General features: G+C 43.9%; 1 protein-coding gene across 1 annotated transcript in view; it reads left to right on the forward strand.

The window, feature by feature from the left end:
- Positions 1 to 20,647, forward strand: part of LOC146861442 (NXPE family member 4-like) — a 517,437-nt gene that overhangs the window by 380,486 nt on the left and 116,304 nt on the right. Inside the window, exons 3-4 of the mRNA XM_085645737.1 lie at positions 7,269 to 7,440; positions 7,581 to 7,650. Coding sequence (XP_085501863.1) covers positions 7,415 to 7,440; positions 7,581 to 7,650 — 96 coding nt within the window. The 5' untranslated portion in view covers positions 7,269 to 7,414. The remainder of the gene's footprint in view (positions 1 to 7,268; positions 7,441 to 7,580; positions 7,651 to 20,647) is intronic.

The following is a 20,647-nucleotide window of genomic DNA, read 5'->3' on the forward strand; positions in this document are numbered from 1 at the left end:
GAAATGACACACATGGGTAAGCCCTCATTGTAAAGGCAGTTTCTCATAAATTATTTATTTATTTATTTATTTATTTATTTATTTATTTTTGCAGTTTTGTATAGCGCGAACAAGACCTTTACAGGTATCAGAGCGCTTTACAGTACAGAGATAACAACATAGAAAACCTGAATATCGTGACATAGGTGAGGAAAGTGAGGATTAGCATACACTAGTATCACATAGTTACAAGGGGTAATCAAAGAGTCATGTGAATTTGGCTAGAAGAATAGATTCACTTCTTTTTTTAAAAAGGCTGCCGATGGTTTAAGTCTCGTTTCTTGGGGCAAGGCATTCCAAATCCTGGGTGCCATTCCTGAGAAGGAGCGGTAGTATGTTTTCTGCTTGGAGAACCGTTGTGGTTTTAGCAGAAGATTGTTGGAGCTCCTAGTGGATCTGTTGCCACCAGATAGTACCAATTTCTCTGTTAAGTATCTCGGTGTTTTGTGATGTAAGGCCTTATGAGTCATACAAGCGATTTTCAAGTGAATTCTGGCCTCAAAAGGAAGCCAGTTGAGGGCACGAAGGTCAGGGGAGATGTGGCTGCTTCTTTTGGAGCCTGTGACGAGCCTTGCAGCTGTATTGATTGTGGCTCTTAAGGGAGCTGTCGTTGATCTGGGTAGGCCACAGAGAGCAATACTTCCATAATCCACTTTGGGCAATACTAGGGCTTGGACTGTCTGTTTAAAGTCTCTGTCCGGTATGAAGGGTTTCAGTCTTCTCAAGGTGTTAATCTGGAAATTAGCTCCTTTAGTTGCAGCGCTGATGTGTTTCTGCATATTTAACTTATTTTCCAAGGTTATTCCCAGTGATTTAGCTGAGTCGATGATGGTAGGCGGGCAATCGAGTGCTGTAATATGCTTCATCCATTCAAGGATGGTGGTTGTTTGGTTGCGGGGGGGCGATAAGGAGAAATTCAGTTTTTAGACTGTTTAGTTTTAGATGATTTTCCGCCAGCCAGATCTGTGTTTTGTGGAGAGTTGAGTTAAGGGACTTGATGTCGTCAAGTGAGTGAACTTTGATGTAGAGTTGTGTGTCGTCGGCATACATGTGATATTGGATGTTTGACGAGTTGAGTAGCTCCATGAGAGGTTCCATAAACAAATTGAAGAGAGTCGGGGAGAGGGATGCACCCTGGGGTACTCCCAGAGTGACCGGGGAGGGGTTGGATAATGATTGGTTAATCTTGAATCTTTGTGTTCTATTTTGGAGGAAGGACGTGAACCAGTTAAACACAGTACCAGATAGTCCCATCCTGTGTTTCAGGAGGTCTAGAAGATTGACATGTTTGACTGTGTCGAAGACTGAGGATAAGTCCAGCAGGACTAGCAGTCATCCCTTGTTTTGATCCAGAATTTGAAGTGTGTCATCAATTATGTGGGTCATGGCTGATTCTGTGCTGTGTCCTGATCGAAAACCTGATTGGAATTGATCTAGCAGGTTGAAGTGATCTATGTGCTTAGTGAGCTGTACGTGGACACATTTTTCTAGCAATTTGGCGAGGGTCGAGATGTTGGAAATTGGGCGATAGTTATTCAGGTCAGATGGGTCCGCCGATGGTTTTTTTAGTATGGGGGATATCTGACCGACTTTGAGGATGTCTGGGATGATTCCTTGTGAAAGAGAAGTGTTTATAATCCTGGTCCATAGGGGCAATAGCAGTGGCGTGAAGGTTTTTAGATGGGTTTCTGGGAGAGGGTCTGTGAAGTGATTGGAAGGGTTCAGTGCTGTGAGCATTTTTAAAATGGTTTCTTCGTTGTAGAGGCTGAAGTCGGTCCAGGAGGCCATGTTTTTGAGTACGAGCTTTGGAGAGCTTATTATCGGGATACTGGGTGTGATCGGTGCATCACTCCTTTGTGAGCCAGTATGTGATAATAGATCGTTATGTAGGATTGTCTTTAAGTTTTCAGTCTTAGTTGAGAAGAAGGATGCAAGATCCTCACAGTTGGGAAGTGTTTCGGGATCTGCTTGGGGAGAGTGGGAGACACCCTTAGATTGAGCTTTGATAATTTCGAATAGTCTTTTGGGACGATTCTTGGCTTGGTCTAATTGTTGACAAATGAAGTCAGCTTTCGATCGTCTGATCTTTCAATAATAGGAATTTCTTTTAGTTCTTAGCAATTTAAGGTGGGCTGCTGATGGAGCAGCTCTCCATTGTCTTTCAACTGTTCTTAGAGCTCTTCTGTCTTCATTTAGCCTACCATCATACCAGGGGTTTGAACCTTTTGTGGTGGCTCTTTTCAGTTGTAGTGGGGCTAAGTTGTCAATAATCTGGTTCATAGAGTGAAAGTAGTGGTTGGTTAGATCATGTACGTCATTTAGACCCTTCAGTGGGGGTGTGAGGATGTGAGTAGCGGTTGTGAGAGAGGCAGCGGTAATGTTTTCTAGGTTCCTCTTCCAAATTTTCTTTCTCATCGGTTGGATAGAGAGTGGCTTGACTACCTTCTTGATGTGGAAATAAATTATGTGATGGTCAGACCAGTCGCAAGGAAGGATCGATTCCAGCTGGGTAGTGTCTGTTTTGGCAATTACTAGGTCGAGGATGGAGCCCTTTTCATGGGTGGGGCAGTCACATATTTAGGCCAGATTAAGGTCTGACAGAAAGGCTTTGAGGCTATTGACCTCTGGGTCTTCTGGATCATTCCAGTGTAGGTTGATGTCCCCCGGGAAGATTTGCGTATTTTGTTGGCCGACATTTGCGGCTATGATATCCATTATAGGGGCTTGTTATTGTTTGTGATGTCTAGGCAGAGGTACTCACATGAAGAAAGCGTCAGTGAGTTGATGCGGTTCACCGAGAGGTAGTTTCTATGAAAGCAGGCGATGCCACCCCCTGGCCTATCTGGTCTGTCGAGTCTAGAGATGTAATAGTTAGGGGGAACTAGTATGTCTAAGATGGGCGTGGAAGCATCATTTAGCCAGGTTTCTGTCAAAATTATGAGATCGGGTTCCGTAGTTAATATGAGGTCAGCAATGTCCGTGGCATGACGCGATGCAGATCTGCAGTTTAGTAGGATACATTTGAGCTGGGTTGTAGTGGAAGTAGTATTGTGGTTGTGGAGGATGGGTACTCTCTTGAGGTTGTTTTCAACAATACCTCTATGAGTATGTCGTGTCGAGACTCGAGAGGCACTGGGTTGGATGGACTGGATAAAGGACACTTTTTGCGGGGCGTCTGTCTGTATAGTATCCTAGAAGGGGGTGTGGGTGCGTAGGAGCATAGTAGGGAGGTAAGATCATTCGCTGAGATGGGGGATGTTATCCTGTTGGGACGTGATGGGGCATTGGGGTAAGGTACTGTTTTCCATCTGGGGGGCGACTGATACCTGGGGCTAGTGCGTTGCTGATGAGTGTATCTAGTTAGCGGTTTGTGTGGTTGCCGAATCAGGTTGTGAAGGGATTGTATGTCCTCTTTGATTTGGTGTAGGGATCTAAGTATCCTGTCAAGTCCGTGATCTGAAATATGGGTTGTCGTGTTTGAGAGGGGACATGTCTGGGTATTAATGTGTACTTTCGACGTGGCTGGTTTAGTATAAAGCAGTGTATCTGAGTGGCCGACAATGGCTGGGGGGGAGAACGTAGGGGATGGGAGGGGGTGTTGATGTGAGCGGAAGGCAGTGGGACTGTGCGCTCCGTGGTGCAGGGGGGGAGGAAGATGAGACAGCAAGCTGATCAGGAGTGGGTTTGCGAGGAGCGATGGGGGCCAGGTCAGCCGAGCGGTTGTTGGGTATGATAGTGGAAGTGGAGGGGGGAGTACTATAAGTGGGGTAGGAGATGGAGCCCTTAAGGCGATGGGGGTGTTGGTGGTAAGCGAGGGGGCGTGTGTGAAGGCTGGGGTCGAGATAGTGCCTGTGTAAGGCGAGGTAGGTATAGGAGAAGTTGTGATGGTGCTGGGGGCCGAGTATGAGTTCTGTAGGTAAAGGTTGCTTAGTGGGGTGTTGGCTATACCAGGGCTGAGATTTTGATTGTTATGGGATGATACTAGGGGAGGTCCAGTTGCAGAGTCAGATAGGGGATCAGTCCGATAGTTGGGGGAAAGGTTAGATGGTGAGGTGGGATAGGGGCTTGCAACCTTTGCTTTGATGATCGGGAAGATGTTGTCCAGAGTGTGAAGATTATGGTCAGATGCCTGCATGAGGATGATACCATTATGATAGATGGTGATAGTGGCCTTCGCTATGAAGAAAGGGGAAGGAGTGATGTGCAATGTAAGACCGTGTGCAGTTTTCTTGGTGGATGCAATCGCGAATAGTGTGAGGAAGGCTTTCCTCCATTGTGCTCTTCTTTTGGTGTAGAAAATGATGTTGTTAGTTGTGCGTCCTGTGTTATAAGAGAATTAGGAGTCAGCAATTGGTGTTTCGGGGTGAGATTTTAACTGCCTATGTTTAAATTCTTTGGCCGCCTTTTTAGAGAGGCTCGGGGGATATTTGATTGAATAGGTGTGCAGGCCTATGGACTCCATAGTGTGAGGCTGGAGAGATAGGGGGCTTAAAGGGAGGGGTAGGCGGGCTCAGGAGAGGGGGAGGTGGAATAGAGAGGCTGTGCTAGAGGTTTCTATAGTATGTAACTACACGTATTGGCCTATCAGATCAGGTCGGAGCAGCTGCTAAAATGTGCAAGCGGCGACATAATCCTGTGCATCTTCCTCAATTATGTCAAGGGTACCGTCGAATAAGACGAAGGCAATTCCTAGTGTTTATATGATGTAGGTAACAGTGGAATAGTGGGTTAAGACAACTAGGTATGGGAAGAATGAGTATGATGAGGTGTGAATGCCTAGAATGATAGAGTGAGCAGCTAGCTGTAGATGTGGTGAGACAGATCTTGTTAGTCCTATCACTCTTTCTGTGTCCCGAGCGTAATTTGGGATAGTCCTTTGTCCATTTCTATGTGTGAGTTACTGTGCCTGTTGGTCCTATGTCTTTGTCTATGATGTGGTGGAGAAGGCTGGTGTTTATCTATTAGAGTAGCCTCCATCTCCAGCCATTTTGAATGATGTGCAAATGCTGTGAATAAACCTTTCCTACCCAAGAGTACAGTAGTTGCCTCGGCACGTTGCTTAGGCCTATTTACCTCATCGAATCAGCTCCGATTCACTCCTGCACTCACTCCGATGCATTTTTCGTGAGCAAAGCTGTGCTCCCCGTGCTAAAGAGGCGCCGCCATTTTGGGATCAGGCAGCCTGCAGCCATTACTTGTGAAGATGAGCATAATCCATAGAGTAAAGGGTCCGAAAATGGAACAATTAATACTTTAAAATTGCAGTTATAAACAAATATTAATAATAAATATTTTGAACCTATATTTTAAAATGCATTGGAGTCTAAGAATAATAGTAGTTATACTATTCACATTCCAGTTTCTGTAACAGTAGATAAAGTGTAGGACTTCGGAGGGATTAAATATATTATTCCGACTCCAAACAGTGCAACAGTAGAGAAAGCATTGGGCATTAGAGGGGTAAGATTTACTATTCCCACTCCAGCTTGCAGTAGAGAAAGCATTGGACTTCAGAGACATAAGATTTACTATTCCCACTCCAGTCTGTCCAACAGTAGAGAAAGTGATGGAATTTGGAGGGGTAATATTTACTATTTCCACTCCTGTCTCTGGAACAGTAGGGGAAGAGTTGGCCTTTAGTGGGCTAAATGTACTATTCCCACTTCAGTCCAAGCAACAGTAGGCCAACTACTTCGCTTCAATGATATTGCATATTTGAATAACCCTATTATTTTAGAAAAAATATAAGACTCTTATTATAAACATTATTACTTAACATAATATATATATATCTTAAAAAGAAAAAAACAATTAACCGATTCATGAAATTCATAAACAATGTGAAAATTTATTTTAGGTTAAAAATGAACGATTATGTAATTATTACTTAACTACTTTACACCCTACACCCCTATAAACCTAGCAACCTACACCGAAAATATAACTAAAATAAATAAGTATAATACAATTTACATAGCTGATAATCAATTGTGTGACCAATTAATAATTACAAAGTCACTGTTAACTAATTATTACATAGTTAACTTCCCACCCAACAACCCTATGAAACCAGCAGCACACTTCCAAAACATAACTAAAATATATAATTATTACACAATGTACATATTTATTCATCAAAAAAATATTTAGTTATATATTAATAATAAAAAAATATATTATTACTTAATTAACTGTTCACCCTATACTCCTGCAAACCTAGCAACACCCATCTAAAATATAAATAAAAGTAATAAGTATAACATTTAAAAACATTATTAATCATTTCAATATTTAATAATACATTGATAATTAATTGCTAATTAAGTATTACTTAATTATCTTCCCCCACTATATCCCTACAAAACCAGCATCTCATACCTAACATTTAACTAAAATATGATTATTACACAATTTAAATAATTATTAATCATAAATTACAATCTGTGTGTTGCTAATTATTACCTGATCACCTTCTCACACTATACCCCTCCAAATGGTGCAACCTGCACCTAAAATATAACTAAATTAAATCACTATAACATAATACAAATGATTAATATCTATCACACACTCCTGAAATGATTAATAAAATAATAATTCATTATTATTTAATTAACTTCCCACCCTATTCTCCTTCAACCCCAACAACCTGCTACAGCACTATAAATTACTATTAGGAATACAAATAAAAAATTCTAAATTACTACAGTTACAAACTATATTTAAAAAATAACAATTATACAAACAATAGTAGCACATAAAATTGCTATATAAACGAAAAAACATTAAAATAATTTTTAAAACGATATTCTTTCTAACTATATTTTTAAAACGATATTAACAGCGATATTTTTAGCAATGATATTATATACCTGAAAAAATGATATTGTTGATAACGATAGTTTATCAACACGATATTTTTGTATCACAACATTTTTTGCCCAATATTTCTGTTTCCCGATATTTACAACTCGATATTTTGTACAAATACAGCTCACATCTCTTTAGGTGACCTCTTTCACATGTTTTGGTGTTAAATTCACAAGTATGAACTAGACCGGCGATTGATAGTTACATAGCCCAATAAGTAAACAATCTGCACAGGAAATTCATGTGTTTAAGTTTTGTGTGCAGTGTTCTGTGTGTGCTGTCTACACAGCCAGTGTTAGTTTAATTACCTTAGACTCACACAACAATGATGTGCTTAATTGTATTTCCCTTTTTTGCAGATACTGACGCCTGCACAGTGTCAGGAGATAGAAACACAGAAGCCCCTGATACTCCCAAAATAAGCAAGGACAATTGTGACTCCTCCAATCTTGTCCAAGCGTTAAGTCACAATCTTCACCATCATCACACTGATGGTCATTGCAAAATGGCATCCCTAACTCTCCCAGTCAGGTTTGTATTTTGAGGAGCTTGATCATTGTTGACTGCATCTCACTCCCAGCTTGAGATGATCATGGGATGCAGATGGTTTATGCTTGGAATGCAATAGTGCCTAACACTAACTCAAATATTGACTTACATTTTTTCAACAGAGCAAGAAAGGCCTTTCTGTTGATGATCATCGCAACATATATATTTCTGATATATCTACTCTTGGCACAGGTAGGAGTTCAAATGTTTTGTTTCTAGTCAAAAAGAAACTTTCTTCTGTCAACACTGGACTTGAGTATTTAGCACTACTTGACGGGAAAAGCAACGGTGAATAACTGCCCCTCTCCACAGTTACCATCTGCCAGCAAACATGAAATATGAAATATTAGTACTCAAAGATTTAGATATTGCACCATTTTCTCCCAGGTGGAAGTTGAACACAATAAATATGCCCTTTATTGGCTGCAGAGAATTTGAGAGCAAACCTGTTGCTGCGACAGCTTTAGGTGTTCCATAAAGAGTTAAGTTGTTTGAAAGAGTTCACTCACTGAAAAGGTTGACTAGGTGGTGCAATCACTAACATCATGAATGTTTCTTTTACACTGAGGAATGCATTATGTGAGGAGATGAAGAGATGCGTGATGAAAGCTTATTATGCCAAACGAGACCTCAGAATGGTGGATACTAATGGGTCTTGCTTGTAAACCTACTGGAATGGTAGGATAAAGATATGCAATATATTTAAGTTAATGAGTGCCTCTAGGTGGACTGGCATGTCCTACCAAACACTAACAAAATATGAGCAACTCTGGGCCAAGGAGAATTGTATTAGGTCCCTGCACACTGGTTTAATAAGGAATGCAAAACAACACACAGACTTCTAGGGGAGGCCGTTAGATCAGGAGACTTGTGCAGAGTACAGAATGCTTGGAAAATATATAGGAAGGTGCAGGAAAATGCCCCAAAATTATGGAATGATATTAGATGGCAGGACCTCAAACTAGCATGTGCCAGGAACAATCCCCAACGCTTTTGAAATCGGGTAAAAAGGGGTAGGGTGGAGTCCCATCGCTGCCTCAAAACTATGTGGCACAAGACTCTTGGGTTAATCATTTTGCATCACAATACGCTAGTGATGATGATGAGGTTAATGAGCCTTTCCCTTCCCACTCTTATTTCACTGATAAGGTCTTTGACCTAGCTGATGTCAGTGCTGCCCTTAGTGTCACCATTTTCCTACATTATAAGGACAAATGGAGCAGGTATATAATGTTACTGGCAAATGCGATTGCCCTTGGTGCCCCCGTCCCTGACTCCTGAAGAGGAGCGAAGATCATCCCACTGTACAAAAATGGTTATAAGTCCCAGCCAGGAAACTATAAGCCTATAAGCCTAATTGATTCCATTCAAAAGGTGGTAGCTCGCCTTGTCTTGGCTAAGGTCTAAGAGTGGATAGGTGCTAACGACATCCTAACACCATTACAGGCAGTTTTTTGGGTACATATCAGCACCATAGCGGACTGTAGTTCTTGGCAAGGGCATTGCTGCCTTTGTTGACCTTAAGTCAGCCTTTGACCTGGTCCCTCGTAACAAACTTTGGGTGGTGTTATAGGAGCTGGGGATGCCCACGGACCTGCTCTCCCTCATACCCGCCTTCATGAGAAAAACTTTGCACAAATACGTTGGGGCTCGCAGGGGAATGTAACTAATCCTTTTCCCATAGCAAAGGGCGTGCGCCAAGGATGTGTCATGGCATCCACACTATTTTCCCTTTTTATTAAAGGAATTGCTCAATTTCTAACCACTGTCGCACCGGTCGGTTTTAGCAGGCAAAAAGATTCCAATCTTAATTTTTGCCGACGACACGCTCATTATCTCTAAAACCCCTAGTGGTTTACAGCATGCATTGTTACTTTTTGAAGACTTTTGCTCTTTACGAGGTTCAAAAATGAATGCAGCAAAGATTACATTTATGACTTTCAAACAGCACAGCACATTTTGGGGTGCTCTAATCTTGGATGGGACTCCTTTAGAACAGGTAGATGCATTTACTTACCTAGGAATTGTCTTGCAGAAGGAATTGAGATGAAGTCATCACATTGATATTATGACATTAAAACCCAGGCAACTAGCTGGTGCTTTATACAATGAATTTAAAACTTCTCTGACAAAGCCAGTCTATCCGGTGTTACAGATTTAGAATATGAAAGTAGTAAGCTCGGTCCTATATGGGGCATTTATGGGCTTTTGAGAAACTTACCAAGTTAGCCACAGAAGATAATAGGTTCCTCTGAATGATTACCAGCCTACCACTAGGCACTCCAGTGCTACCATTACTGAATGACTTAGGCAGGAAAGCATTGATAGATGTAGCTAGGTTACGCCCCATCTTATATTGGCATAGAATCTGGTGCCCCCCGAAACTGGCAATTTACGCAGATGGTCTTAGGGATATTATCAAGGTGGATCATTTTCACAAAATCAGCTGGCTACGTGACATTAGAGATTCCCTGATCAGCATAAGTTTGCCAAATTTGTGAGAAACCCCATCTAGCACCGAGTTTACATCAAAAGACATAATTAAGGAAAGATACTGGGATCTGGTTGCTCAAAATAATCTTAGGAAAAGTGATAGCAAAACATTGAAGGGGGCTTTTTAATATTTAAACCGCAGTCAAGCCTTGAGCACTATTGGGACGTAATATCAAAACTCATTGATCGCAAATTATATTTTCAATTTAGAGTGGGTTCCTTGCCATTAAAGTCTTTCACTGTAAAATGGGCTAAATCAGGTGATAGATAATTTCCCACTTGCATTGATCAAGAAGAAACCTACTCCCACATATTGTTTGCCTGCCCTGCCTATGCTGGCCCCCGCAAAGCATGACTTCTGCATACCTGCTTGAATATGGGTACCAGACAAAGTAGCGTCGCCTTGAGAATTTTATGTACTGATCCATCATCCTGCTATGCAATCCCGGAAGCCAATTGTTTTTAGTAGGATGTGGACCATCAGATCACATATACTGTCTGCGAACCAATGAACTTGGACATATGTTTATCTGTGGATGTGACGCCAGCGCCCTATTCTTGGGCTTTGACTGTTTCTCACAGTTTTTGATGTTCTTTTTAATCGCTTTTAATATCTCCCGTTGCTGCTTTTTATCTTATGAATTTGTCTTCTTAAAGTATTAGGATGAATTAACTTTTTTTACGATTGCTTGCACGTTTTCAAAATACTTTTAAAACACATTGTTTTATTTTAAAAAATGTATCTTTTGTAATAATCTTTTATGGCATGTATTGTCGAATTCAGCTTATTTGACTGATTGACTGACCCACATAATGCAAAACTCAGATTACGAAGATTTTACCACCAACTAATTGGAAGCATTCTTAAGGCAGATCAAAGCAATAATTACCATCTCTAACTGCAGTTGATACCTTAAGCATGGCGAGAATGCGCAAATACACCACAGATGAACTTTCATTAAAAATCAGGGGCACGGGGGTGTGATTTTGACAGGGAAGATAGTGACCATGGCTTAGAGAGCTCTGCTAGGGCTGCGGCTCTCATCCACCTGCATCCTGCATGGCCCGGATCTTGACTGCTCCAGATGATGGCCCTGTAGATGAGGAAGACAGTAGATTGCCCCACCCTGGGGAAACTGGGAGCTGCGCAAGATGGTGGCAGCTGGACGATGAGGATCCCACTCACGGAGCCCTGCGTTGCCACAAGTGGAACTGCAAAGGATCCTCTCCAGCCACTGGACGGTGCCGGTGGGAGATTCCCCACTGCAGCCAGGGATGGAGAGTGAATTAGGCCTGTCACCCCTCTCCTGCGCAGAGGAGGGTAAGTAGGGTTACGAGGCCCAGGTGGGTTCAAACCTCCCCCCTCTTATTGGAGGGGGAGGCGAGAGCGCCCATGTACGACAGTGGGTCAGACCAGATGGTGCCTCCGGAGATGTGAAGGAGCATGATGTGGGTGGACCCCTGTCCCTTTGGATGCTGGACTGCAGAGAGAAAGGCAAACAGGAGATGGCGGAGTGTGTACCCTGGGGCGAAAAAAGCTCACACAACATCTGACAACAGCTGGAGGCTGCACTGCTGCTCGTGCTGCTGTCCTGAGACAGGTGGCAAGTGGGCCATTGTCTTTGAAGAGGAGGAGGACTTGTGTGCCCACCACTTCCCCTAGGGACAGTGTAGTTGCCTGGAGGCAATAGTGCGGGGCCGGAGGACAGGCGAGGAGACCCCGGCACAGGAAATAGGGAAGTTGAGGGTACTGAAGGTAGCCCTGAGCATGGACAAAGGAGAGGAGAGGACGTCCGAGGCCAGAGAGAAGACAGGATGAATGCCTGGGCACTGGTCAATGACTCTCTCCCTCGATCTAGATGGAGTTGCACAGATTTTGGCAGAGGTGAATTCCTGTTGCACTTCTTTGGAGGCCAAGATAGATGCGGTGGCCTTGGAAGTGAGCCTCCACTGCATGAATCAGAAGAAGTTGCAAGAGCGGGTGACCAGCACAGAAAACTCACTGTGGCAACTACAGCCTCCAACATTGGACCTCCAACAATAGGTGCGTGATTTGACGGATCAGTTGAGGCATCTTGATGACAGGATGGAGGATGCAGAGGGCCGCCGGACATAACCATATCCATGGTAAAATACCTGAAGACCACAGTGGCACTTGCCGTGCTATCAATCCTTTTTTTTTCCTTGAGAGAGTGCACCGGGTTGTGGCCAGAGTGCCACCACCAGGGGCCCACCGCAACCAGTCATGGTGAACTTTGTACATTTTGAAGACATAGGTGTATCTTGCAGCGCGGCTACCATGTGGCCGACAACAGTAAGGAGTTCATCTTCCCGGCTACACCCTTGCCATGCATTGACAAAAGGCATCCTTCCTGGTCCTGAAACGGAGTCTACGAGACATGGGATTGAAGTATGCCTTGCTTTTCCTAGCCTGCCTGCATGTCCCCTTTGAAGAAAGTTTCATTTTCTTCATGGATCTGACAGAGGCTTGGGACTGGAGAGAAACACATGGTGCCTAGGTGCAGCAGGTATCCTCGCAAGAACGATCAAGGTGCACCCCTGGAGTATGGAGGTGTCACGGTGGATAACGGGGGGCGACAGGGGCTGCTGGGCATCGCCTCCTGACAAGACTCACTCAGACACTGGAAGGGCTATAAGGCTGTGGGCAGCTGTGGCACCCAGGGAGTCCCTTGCTCACACAGCCTCGGAGGCCAGCAGTGGGGAATCAAGAGACTCCCACATGGTCTTGAATGATGATTGGGAGGTCCTTCTGGGGGGTTACTCCCCAAACTGCAAGGGGACTGGTGTATCCCTGACGCTCCCCAAGCGACGGGGGGGGTCATCTGGATATGCCAATCGGTGTTGGCTGCCTCCTCTGGTGACCCATGACTGGCACTGCTGACTGGGGCATGGGTAGCACACAACAGAGTTCACTGAGTGGCTCTCTCCAACACACCCCATAGGCATTGAGGATGTTAGCTTGTTTCTTTATAATGTTACACAGTCTTTTCTTGCTGCACTCTCTCTCGTTCCAACTTAGCCAACTACAGCTGGCTCTGTTCTGTCTCCTACTTTCCACAGCTGCTATGCTGGTTTCAAATGTTTATAGGTGGACCCTGTGAGAAGGTGGCCTGATATATGCTGTCCACTAGTTCTAGTGGGCACCTTGTATCAGTCCAAACAACCCCTTATGGTGAATGGTTAAAGACAACCTTATATGAAGGCTATCCTAGTGGTAGCTATGGAGAGCAGCCTTCAGGCTACGTCTTGAAGGAATGGAAAGCAGCTTGTTTTACCAGTCTATAATCTCTTGAATGATCAAATGAAAAGACAACCACACCAGGTATATATTCAAAATATCTATATTTAAGATAAAACACACCCCTCTAGTCTATTTATGAGACTGGAGTTCGAAGTACTTAGTTTACAAGTGATCAAGCATCAGTAAAAGCACAAATACACGTTTGGGCCTTGGGGCGTACCAAACGATATACCAAAAAAGTGGTATAGGAACCACGACTGGAATAGGCACTAGGCCTATGGCCTCTAGAATCGCTGGGACCCAAAGGAACCACCCAAGGTAGTGACATAGGGGACACACGGGAACTGTATGCAGTGTGGAAACACAACCGCGAGTTCCTATTATCTTCTATGGGAAATGTCGCAGTTGGAAATTTAAAGATTAGGGACACTTCTAATCGAGTCTGGACCAAACCCTTTTTGACTTAAGAAGTTCTAGGGCTAGCACACACGAGAGCACCAGAGTACTCGAGTTACCTCACCCAGGGAAGCCGGGTGCATAGGTGTCTTTTGGTGTCGGTTTGCGTCGTCGATTTCAATAGAAGCCTGCAATGAACTGCTGCTGCCGTGAAGAGGAGAAGTGTCCGAAGAGATCCAAGCCTGGATCTAGGATGTAAGGAACCTGAAAGCAGAGGGGACAGAGTCTGGGTCACTAGCCAGTGACCAAGGGCAGGATGGACCAATGCCCACAGATGTCGGGTGCTTCAGGTGAGTTGATGGGTGTCTTGACTCTTCAGCCACGAGGTCCAGGAGGCGTCGACGGAGTCCATGAGCCGGATTCGAGCTGTCCCACAAAGTCTGCCGAGTGCTGCGGTGTCGGTGACCAGAATGGACCCAACAAGCCTTGGCAATGGCAAGTCACTGGAATTTAGAGAAAGGACTGCCGTGCAGACCAGCAAGGTCTGAGGGACTCACCCAGCAAGGGTAAGTCAGGACACATCTGGAGCAACAAGGTAAGCTCAATCAGAAAAGGAGTCGCCTTCATGGGGACCTGCTAGCCAACGGGCTAGCGATCGTGAAGGAGCCTCGAGCGCTCGCACTTGAAGCTGGCCCACGGGTCACTAGTGGAGTGGAGGCCAACAATCTTCGGTGCAGGAGGTGCTCAAGGTAGGAGCTACTCAAAGCCCAAAGCACAACTTCAAGGAGGACCATGAAGATAGTGTTGCTGCAAATGTTCACGGTGTCCAGGGGTCACAGTTCCACATCACCCACGATAGCCACGGGCCTCAGCTTTGCTGTGGACTCAAGGTAGCCTCGGGGAAGCCTGGAAATCCACCTCTGGGGATGCAGAGACTTCGGCGTCTGGCAGGAGCTTCAGAATTGCAGAGCAGTCAGTTGCTTCTTTGGTGCTTGCCAAGCAGGGGAGTCACTCCTTGACCCCAAGGGAGATTTCTTCAGTCTTCTAGTTAAAGTAGAACATCGAAGGTCCAGGATATATGTTGCAGAGTTTCGTCCAGGGTAATCTAAAATCCTATGGACTGGATTCCTATACTTATACTTAGTTTAGGGGATGGACTAACTCTAAGGCCCCACCTTTGGGTGGGCCAGGAAAGAGGGGTGGTTACACCCATTTCCTTTGTCCAGTTTCACGCCAGAGCAGGGGCAGGTAGCCCCTGCAACCGGTTTGAACTGGAGTATGCACAGGGACACCAAGTGTGCCCCCAGTGCAGGACTTCAAAGCACCAGAGAGTACTCCCGCCCAGCCCCAATACACATCAGCCTGTCTGGGGAGGTGGGGACACCTTCCCTCGACAGGAAACCTATTGTCCAAAGTTTTGGTCAGCAGCAGGAGGCCAGACCCGTGTCTGTGGCAGAGGCATCCATTTTGTGATGCCAGGGCCCAGGAAAGTCCTACCGGGTTTAGCCAGTGTGAACATGTCTCTCCCTCTAGAAGGATGGAATGCTACCCCTGCCGCCAGAATTGGTGGGGGGGGTAGTATTCCAAAGTGTTTGACACCAAACACGACATGTTTTGATGCAGCCATCCCAAAGTTAGCATTTACCGCGAGGTTATAATGCACTTAAGAGTATATGGTATGGCTGTATCACAGAACAGCCATAAGGAAGTATTTCCGAAAGCTGCAGTGGGGCTCAGCTCATGCTTGGGCACCCTCTCACACAAAACCAAGCACTCTGCCTTCAGGATTGTCAAGGCCTGCCATGGGGGTGGCTTATAGGTTTATATGTGTCTGTATATATATGTGGATATAGGTAGCCTATACCACTGTAAGGGGTGCAAGCACACCCTTACCCAGGCTGCAGTAGCAGCCCTGTGGTGCCATTTTGGAGTGTTTCCCAGGGGTGGCATAATACATGCTTCAGCCCGTGGTAGGCCTCTGAGGTACCTATGCCCTAGGTACATAGTATACCATATACTAGGGGCTTATAAGGCACTCCAGAATCCAATTAGATATGTACCTAATGTACATGCAAACCATTTTAGAGAGAAAGCAGATAGACTGGGGCCCTGAACAGCAGGATCCCAGTCCAACTAAGTAATAAACCAGCAAAACACCAGGCAAAAAGTGGGGGCAACCATATAGTCAGATTCCACCTTCCTACAGACTCCTAGCGGGCACTTAGAATTTCTGTTTCTGAGGGTTTGTTCTAATACTGGTGGGCAAGGCAATGTTTTGGTCACAGCTGAGGGAGGGGTGCTTGACCAAGGAGTTTTTTTGCTTACACCATCGGACATGGACGAAATTATTGCGTGGGTTGGTAGAGCCCCAGTCATTCATGGAGGGCAGGGGTGGCGAGCATGGGACCGGGCAGGTCTCACGCTCCAAATCAAGGGCATACACAAATACGTCACCTGGAGTTGGGTCTACTGGCCAAACAGCATTGGGCTCGCTCCTACCAACTGAGACAATCCTTCCACGTAGCCATTTTGCAAGAGACGCACCTCACTAACCACAAGGGGGTTCGACTGTAGGCTCACTGGAGAGGCCAATGTTTCCATACCACACATTCAGCATACACAAGAGGTATGCTGGGATGGGTGGCGCTGGAAATGCTATTTCAGTCAGAAGGCCGGAAGATAGACCCTGAGGGCAGTTATGTAGATGCGAGTGGTAAACTGGACAGGTCCCGGATTCAAATATTGTGCATTTATTCCCTGAACACAGGACAGGCAGCATCTCTGCATTTTTGCAACGATCACAGAGTTTGGTTAAGTGGAGATGCCGAGATAAATCCAAGGTTTTCTTGTTTCACTTTGTACATATGCGCAACTAAATTGGTATCTATGTATCTCTCCTTTTTATGTCCGATGTTAATATTTTATTTTTAACTTTGTGCATAAGGGTACAGCGAGTGCAGCTGCCACATGAAATTTCGGCTCATTTTGGGCTTGAAGTTCCAAGAGAATCTTGAGTTGATTCAGACCCCAGAATCTGGATCAAGCCTGGCTCGACCTGTAAGTGGTTCACACACCTCTAGGCAAATGTACTTTAAAAATGGCTACTCATGAGGCCAACTCTAGCTTTATTAATCGAGCAAAGGCCAAGGGTTGGAAGTAGAAAATGGCACAGTCTCAAAGAGCAAAGTCTGAACTTAATAATTTTTTTTAACTCTGCCCCAAAGAATTTGACAACAAGACAAATGTGCTAATAACTTTATTCTGGCTTGCCTAACTCATCATAACTTGCTGCATTTCGAAATATTACCTGGCGCAGAGATCTTTGCGTATCCAGTAAATTCCCGGGTAAAATGGCACTTTAATAACTCTGGTGGTTAATGCACTTGCTGGAAATATCTGTGTGCATTCTTCTAATCAAAGGTTTGACTGAACATAAAATTGCCTAGAAGATCAATGTGCCTTCCAGATTTGTTTTTTATATAGAGAGCTCTGTTGGTTATTCTTTTTTGCTGCAGAGATCATTGTGTCACCTGCAGGTCACATGTTAAAATCTTTGTCATATAGCTCAGTGGTTCATGACCCTGCATCAAGGATATGCATGCAAACTACAAGGCAAACGTTTTATTATTAGAAGGTTGCTAAAAAAAAAGGTTACTTTGGTTACTATCAAGGGCTTATTGGTAAGTACTATATAAATGGTTAGACATTTTCACAATGCATGCATATTTTTTGCATACAAAGCTTAGAAAGGTAAGAAACATACCCCTGCCCCTTGCCCTGCCCAAAATTCCACCCCAATCCACTGCTTATTTTTTGTGAGTACCTGCACCTATTTTTTCCATTTAAAGCACTGGTTGTGTGGCCTGTGTGTTTTAGGGGTGTGTGTGTCAATTTGTATAAAGACTCACCAGTGGCTCCAGCCCCTCATAGAAGGGCACACCGCAACGGGCAGTGCCTCCCTCCTCAAGGGAGTCTGAATTTGTGTTCTCCTTCTAGCAGCAGCAATAGAATATTCCATCCCAAAATTCTGCATCTCTCCCAGCTTACGGGTGAGGTGCTGCAAGGTATCATCCTCGGCCCGCGCCCATCTTTGTACATCTCTCTTCCACATTTTACTTTCTGGTTCTCACACATTCTCTTTCACACATAGTGCCTGAGGTTGGAGGCCATCAAAAACTTTACCAGGTGCAGCACAAAGTCGGGGTCACATTTTGTGTGATGTACATATTCGTTATTGAAACCTTTTAAGAGATGGTCATAGGTGTGTCTGTCTCTTTGGAGCAGAGATACTTAGGAGGTGGTTTGGCTGCTGCAAATCACCTACTTTTATAATTATATAACAAACATTTATCAATAGATGGCACACTAATGAATAAGTACTAGTGCTGCAGTTTTTTTTAAAAGCATGAATGCATTGATTTAATCTAGAGGGCAGGGATTTTGTTTCATGCAAATCTCTTTCATTGAAATTGTTGATGGGTGAGGATTTGCGGGCATTTAAAACAATGGGCATACTAACAAGCTGTATGCCCTAAACAATGTGGCCCACACTCGTGCATATTAGGTTTTATGGATACCTTCCAACTAACTCTGAAAGACACCCTGCAGCTATACTCCACCTTTCATACCTTCCAGGGAGGTACAGGCAACTCTCTGTGTTCTACTGAAGACGAGCTGCTTCCTGGCACTTTTGAACCAGCTAAGCCCAGGCTTCAGCTCGATTTAAAAGGCGCTTTAACCCATTGCAGGCCATGCAGAGAGAGCTACCAAGGATGGAGCGCAGCACCAACTGCTATGTGTGAAGATCAACCATTGCAGGCTGAAGCTATTTTAGACCAGGACGAATACATGCCACAGTCAAAGAAGAAGAGTGACGTATGGACATTTTTCACCATTCCATCCCGTGGAAAGAAAGTGTCAGTAAAATTTTTGCAATGCAACATCCTCACAAAAACCTTATTAAGAGGTACTGGGAAACGTATTCCCATGGGACAAATTCCATATGGAAATGTATAAAAAAACAACCATGAAAAGACATACCGTTGTCTCATACGGGAGAAGGCAAGTACAGGAGAAGCCCACTCGTCATCAGCAGAAGCATCAACAGCGCAACAAATTAGCGCAACAGCTTTCTGCAACAATTTAAGTGACATCGTAACACACTGTTCAAAATGTCACATGCCTGTGATGGTGAATATAATATTTGTGGCAACATACCTGGATGCAGTTAAGAATCACCAGTGTTCATTTTTTTGTTGCTCCCAATTTCACCATTATGTTTTTGAGAGACTGAAGCCAGATGCTTCTTACCAATTACCTTCCCTTATCCCTTTTACAACCCTAGGTTTTTTTTGTAACCCAAAAAACAAATACCAACAAAATATAAAATTATTCAAAAACACAAACTGGAACTTTTCAGAATCACTCCACCTGGTCAAGGAAAGAGCTAACTACGTGTTTTATGTTTTTGGGCAATTGGGTGTTTAAGTGCTTCTTAGTTTTATATATGTATGTGTCACACACCCCGCATAACTGAAATTAAAAAAATAGTACATGTAACTATTTTATATTCATGAAGCGGAAAAGATCCTATGAAATATTAAAGAAGACATTAGCAAATGTTTTGCAATGTCCTCTGGAAGACTAAAATTGAAAAGAATGGGGAAGTGAGTGTATGGGTGTGTAAGTGAATATATCAGTGGCTGAATCAGTGTGTGACTGGGTGTGTGAGTGAATGTATCAGTGTGTCAGAGGGTGTGTGAGTGCCTGTATTGGTGTATGGGTGGATGTGTGAGTGGCTGTATTAGTGTGGGAGTGGGTGTGTGAGTGTCTGTATCAGTGTGTGAGTGGCTGTGTGAGTGGGTGTATCGGTGTATAGCTGGGTGTTTGAGTGCCTGCACTGGTGTATGGCTGGGTGTATGAGTGACTGTATTGGCATGTGAGTGGCTGTATCCATGTATGAGAAGGTGTGTGAGTGGCTGTATGGATGTATGAGTCTATGTCAGTAGGTGTTTGCATGTGTAAATGGGTGTGTGAGTGACTGGGATTTTGACTGGGTGTGTGAGTGTCTTTGTGGATGTGTCAGTACCTGTGTGAGTGACTTTATAAATGTGAGAGTTCATGTATGAGTCCCTGTAAGGATGTGTTTGTAAGTGAGGATGTGGGTGCCTTAATAGCTAAGTGAGTGTTTGTATGGTTATACAAGTGGAAACGTAAATGACTGACTGTGTTTGTCACAAGTGACAGTGTGCATAGACATGTGAGTGAGTATGTAAGAAGCTGTATGGGACTGTAAAGAAGTGTCTGAGTGTGAATTTGTACAGTTTTGTGATGGTATTTCCTAACTATAAAGTCATTGTAACCTTAGTTTTTGAGTGAAATCTAATGTTTGCTTTAAAATAAAATGAACTCCAATTTGAGGCTTAAGTTCAATTCAGCAATATACATTTTCATAAATTTATAAATACATGTTATTACCATATTACTACACAATTTTAACCAACATAGTTTATTTAACTATTTACACATACAGAAACACACCCAAATCTGAACTTCTGAATAGCTGCTCTAGGACCCCAACCATGTACTTGCAGTGCTGCTGTCTGTATACTTTATATCTTGTTATTTGATAAATGTGATGGTATGCCAGCGTGGAACCAATGAGTACTGGTATTATCATTATGGTGAGTTCAAGTGTATCTTACGAAATTTAGGAACATGTGATGTCAGCCGTGATGTAAATTGAGATGTAATCCATGATGTCATCAGTGATGTCACTGACCATGGCATGAGTGATCTCATATGTGAGGTCATAAGCAGTGCACTGCGGGGAACTGCCGCAGCCCGTGCTGGTTAGAGCGGTGGGGCTGGATTGGAGGGACTTGACAAACGACCACGAGGGAAAATTAAATAAATAATTCATTTTCCCTCATGGTCGTCTGTCGAAATCCCCCCCAACCGGTCCCACCGCTCTTACCTGCATGGGCCCACGGCTGGTGGAGAGTAAGTTATAGTTAGCTCAGGTAACTATAACTGATG

This window comes from Triturus cristatus, chromosome 3_1 (genome assembly GCF_964204655.1).
Source record: "Triturus cristatus chromosome 3_1, aTriCri1.1, whole genome shotgun sequence".
Classification (NCBI taxonomy): domain Eukaryota; kingdom Metazoa; phylum Chordata; class Amphibia; order Caudata; family Salamandridae; genus Triturus; species Triturus cristatus.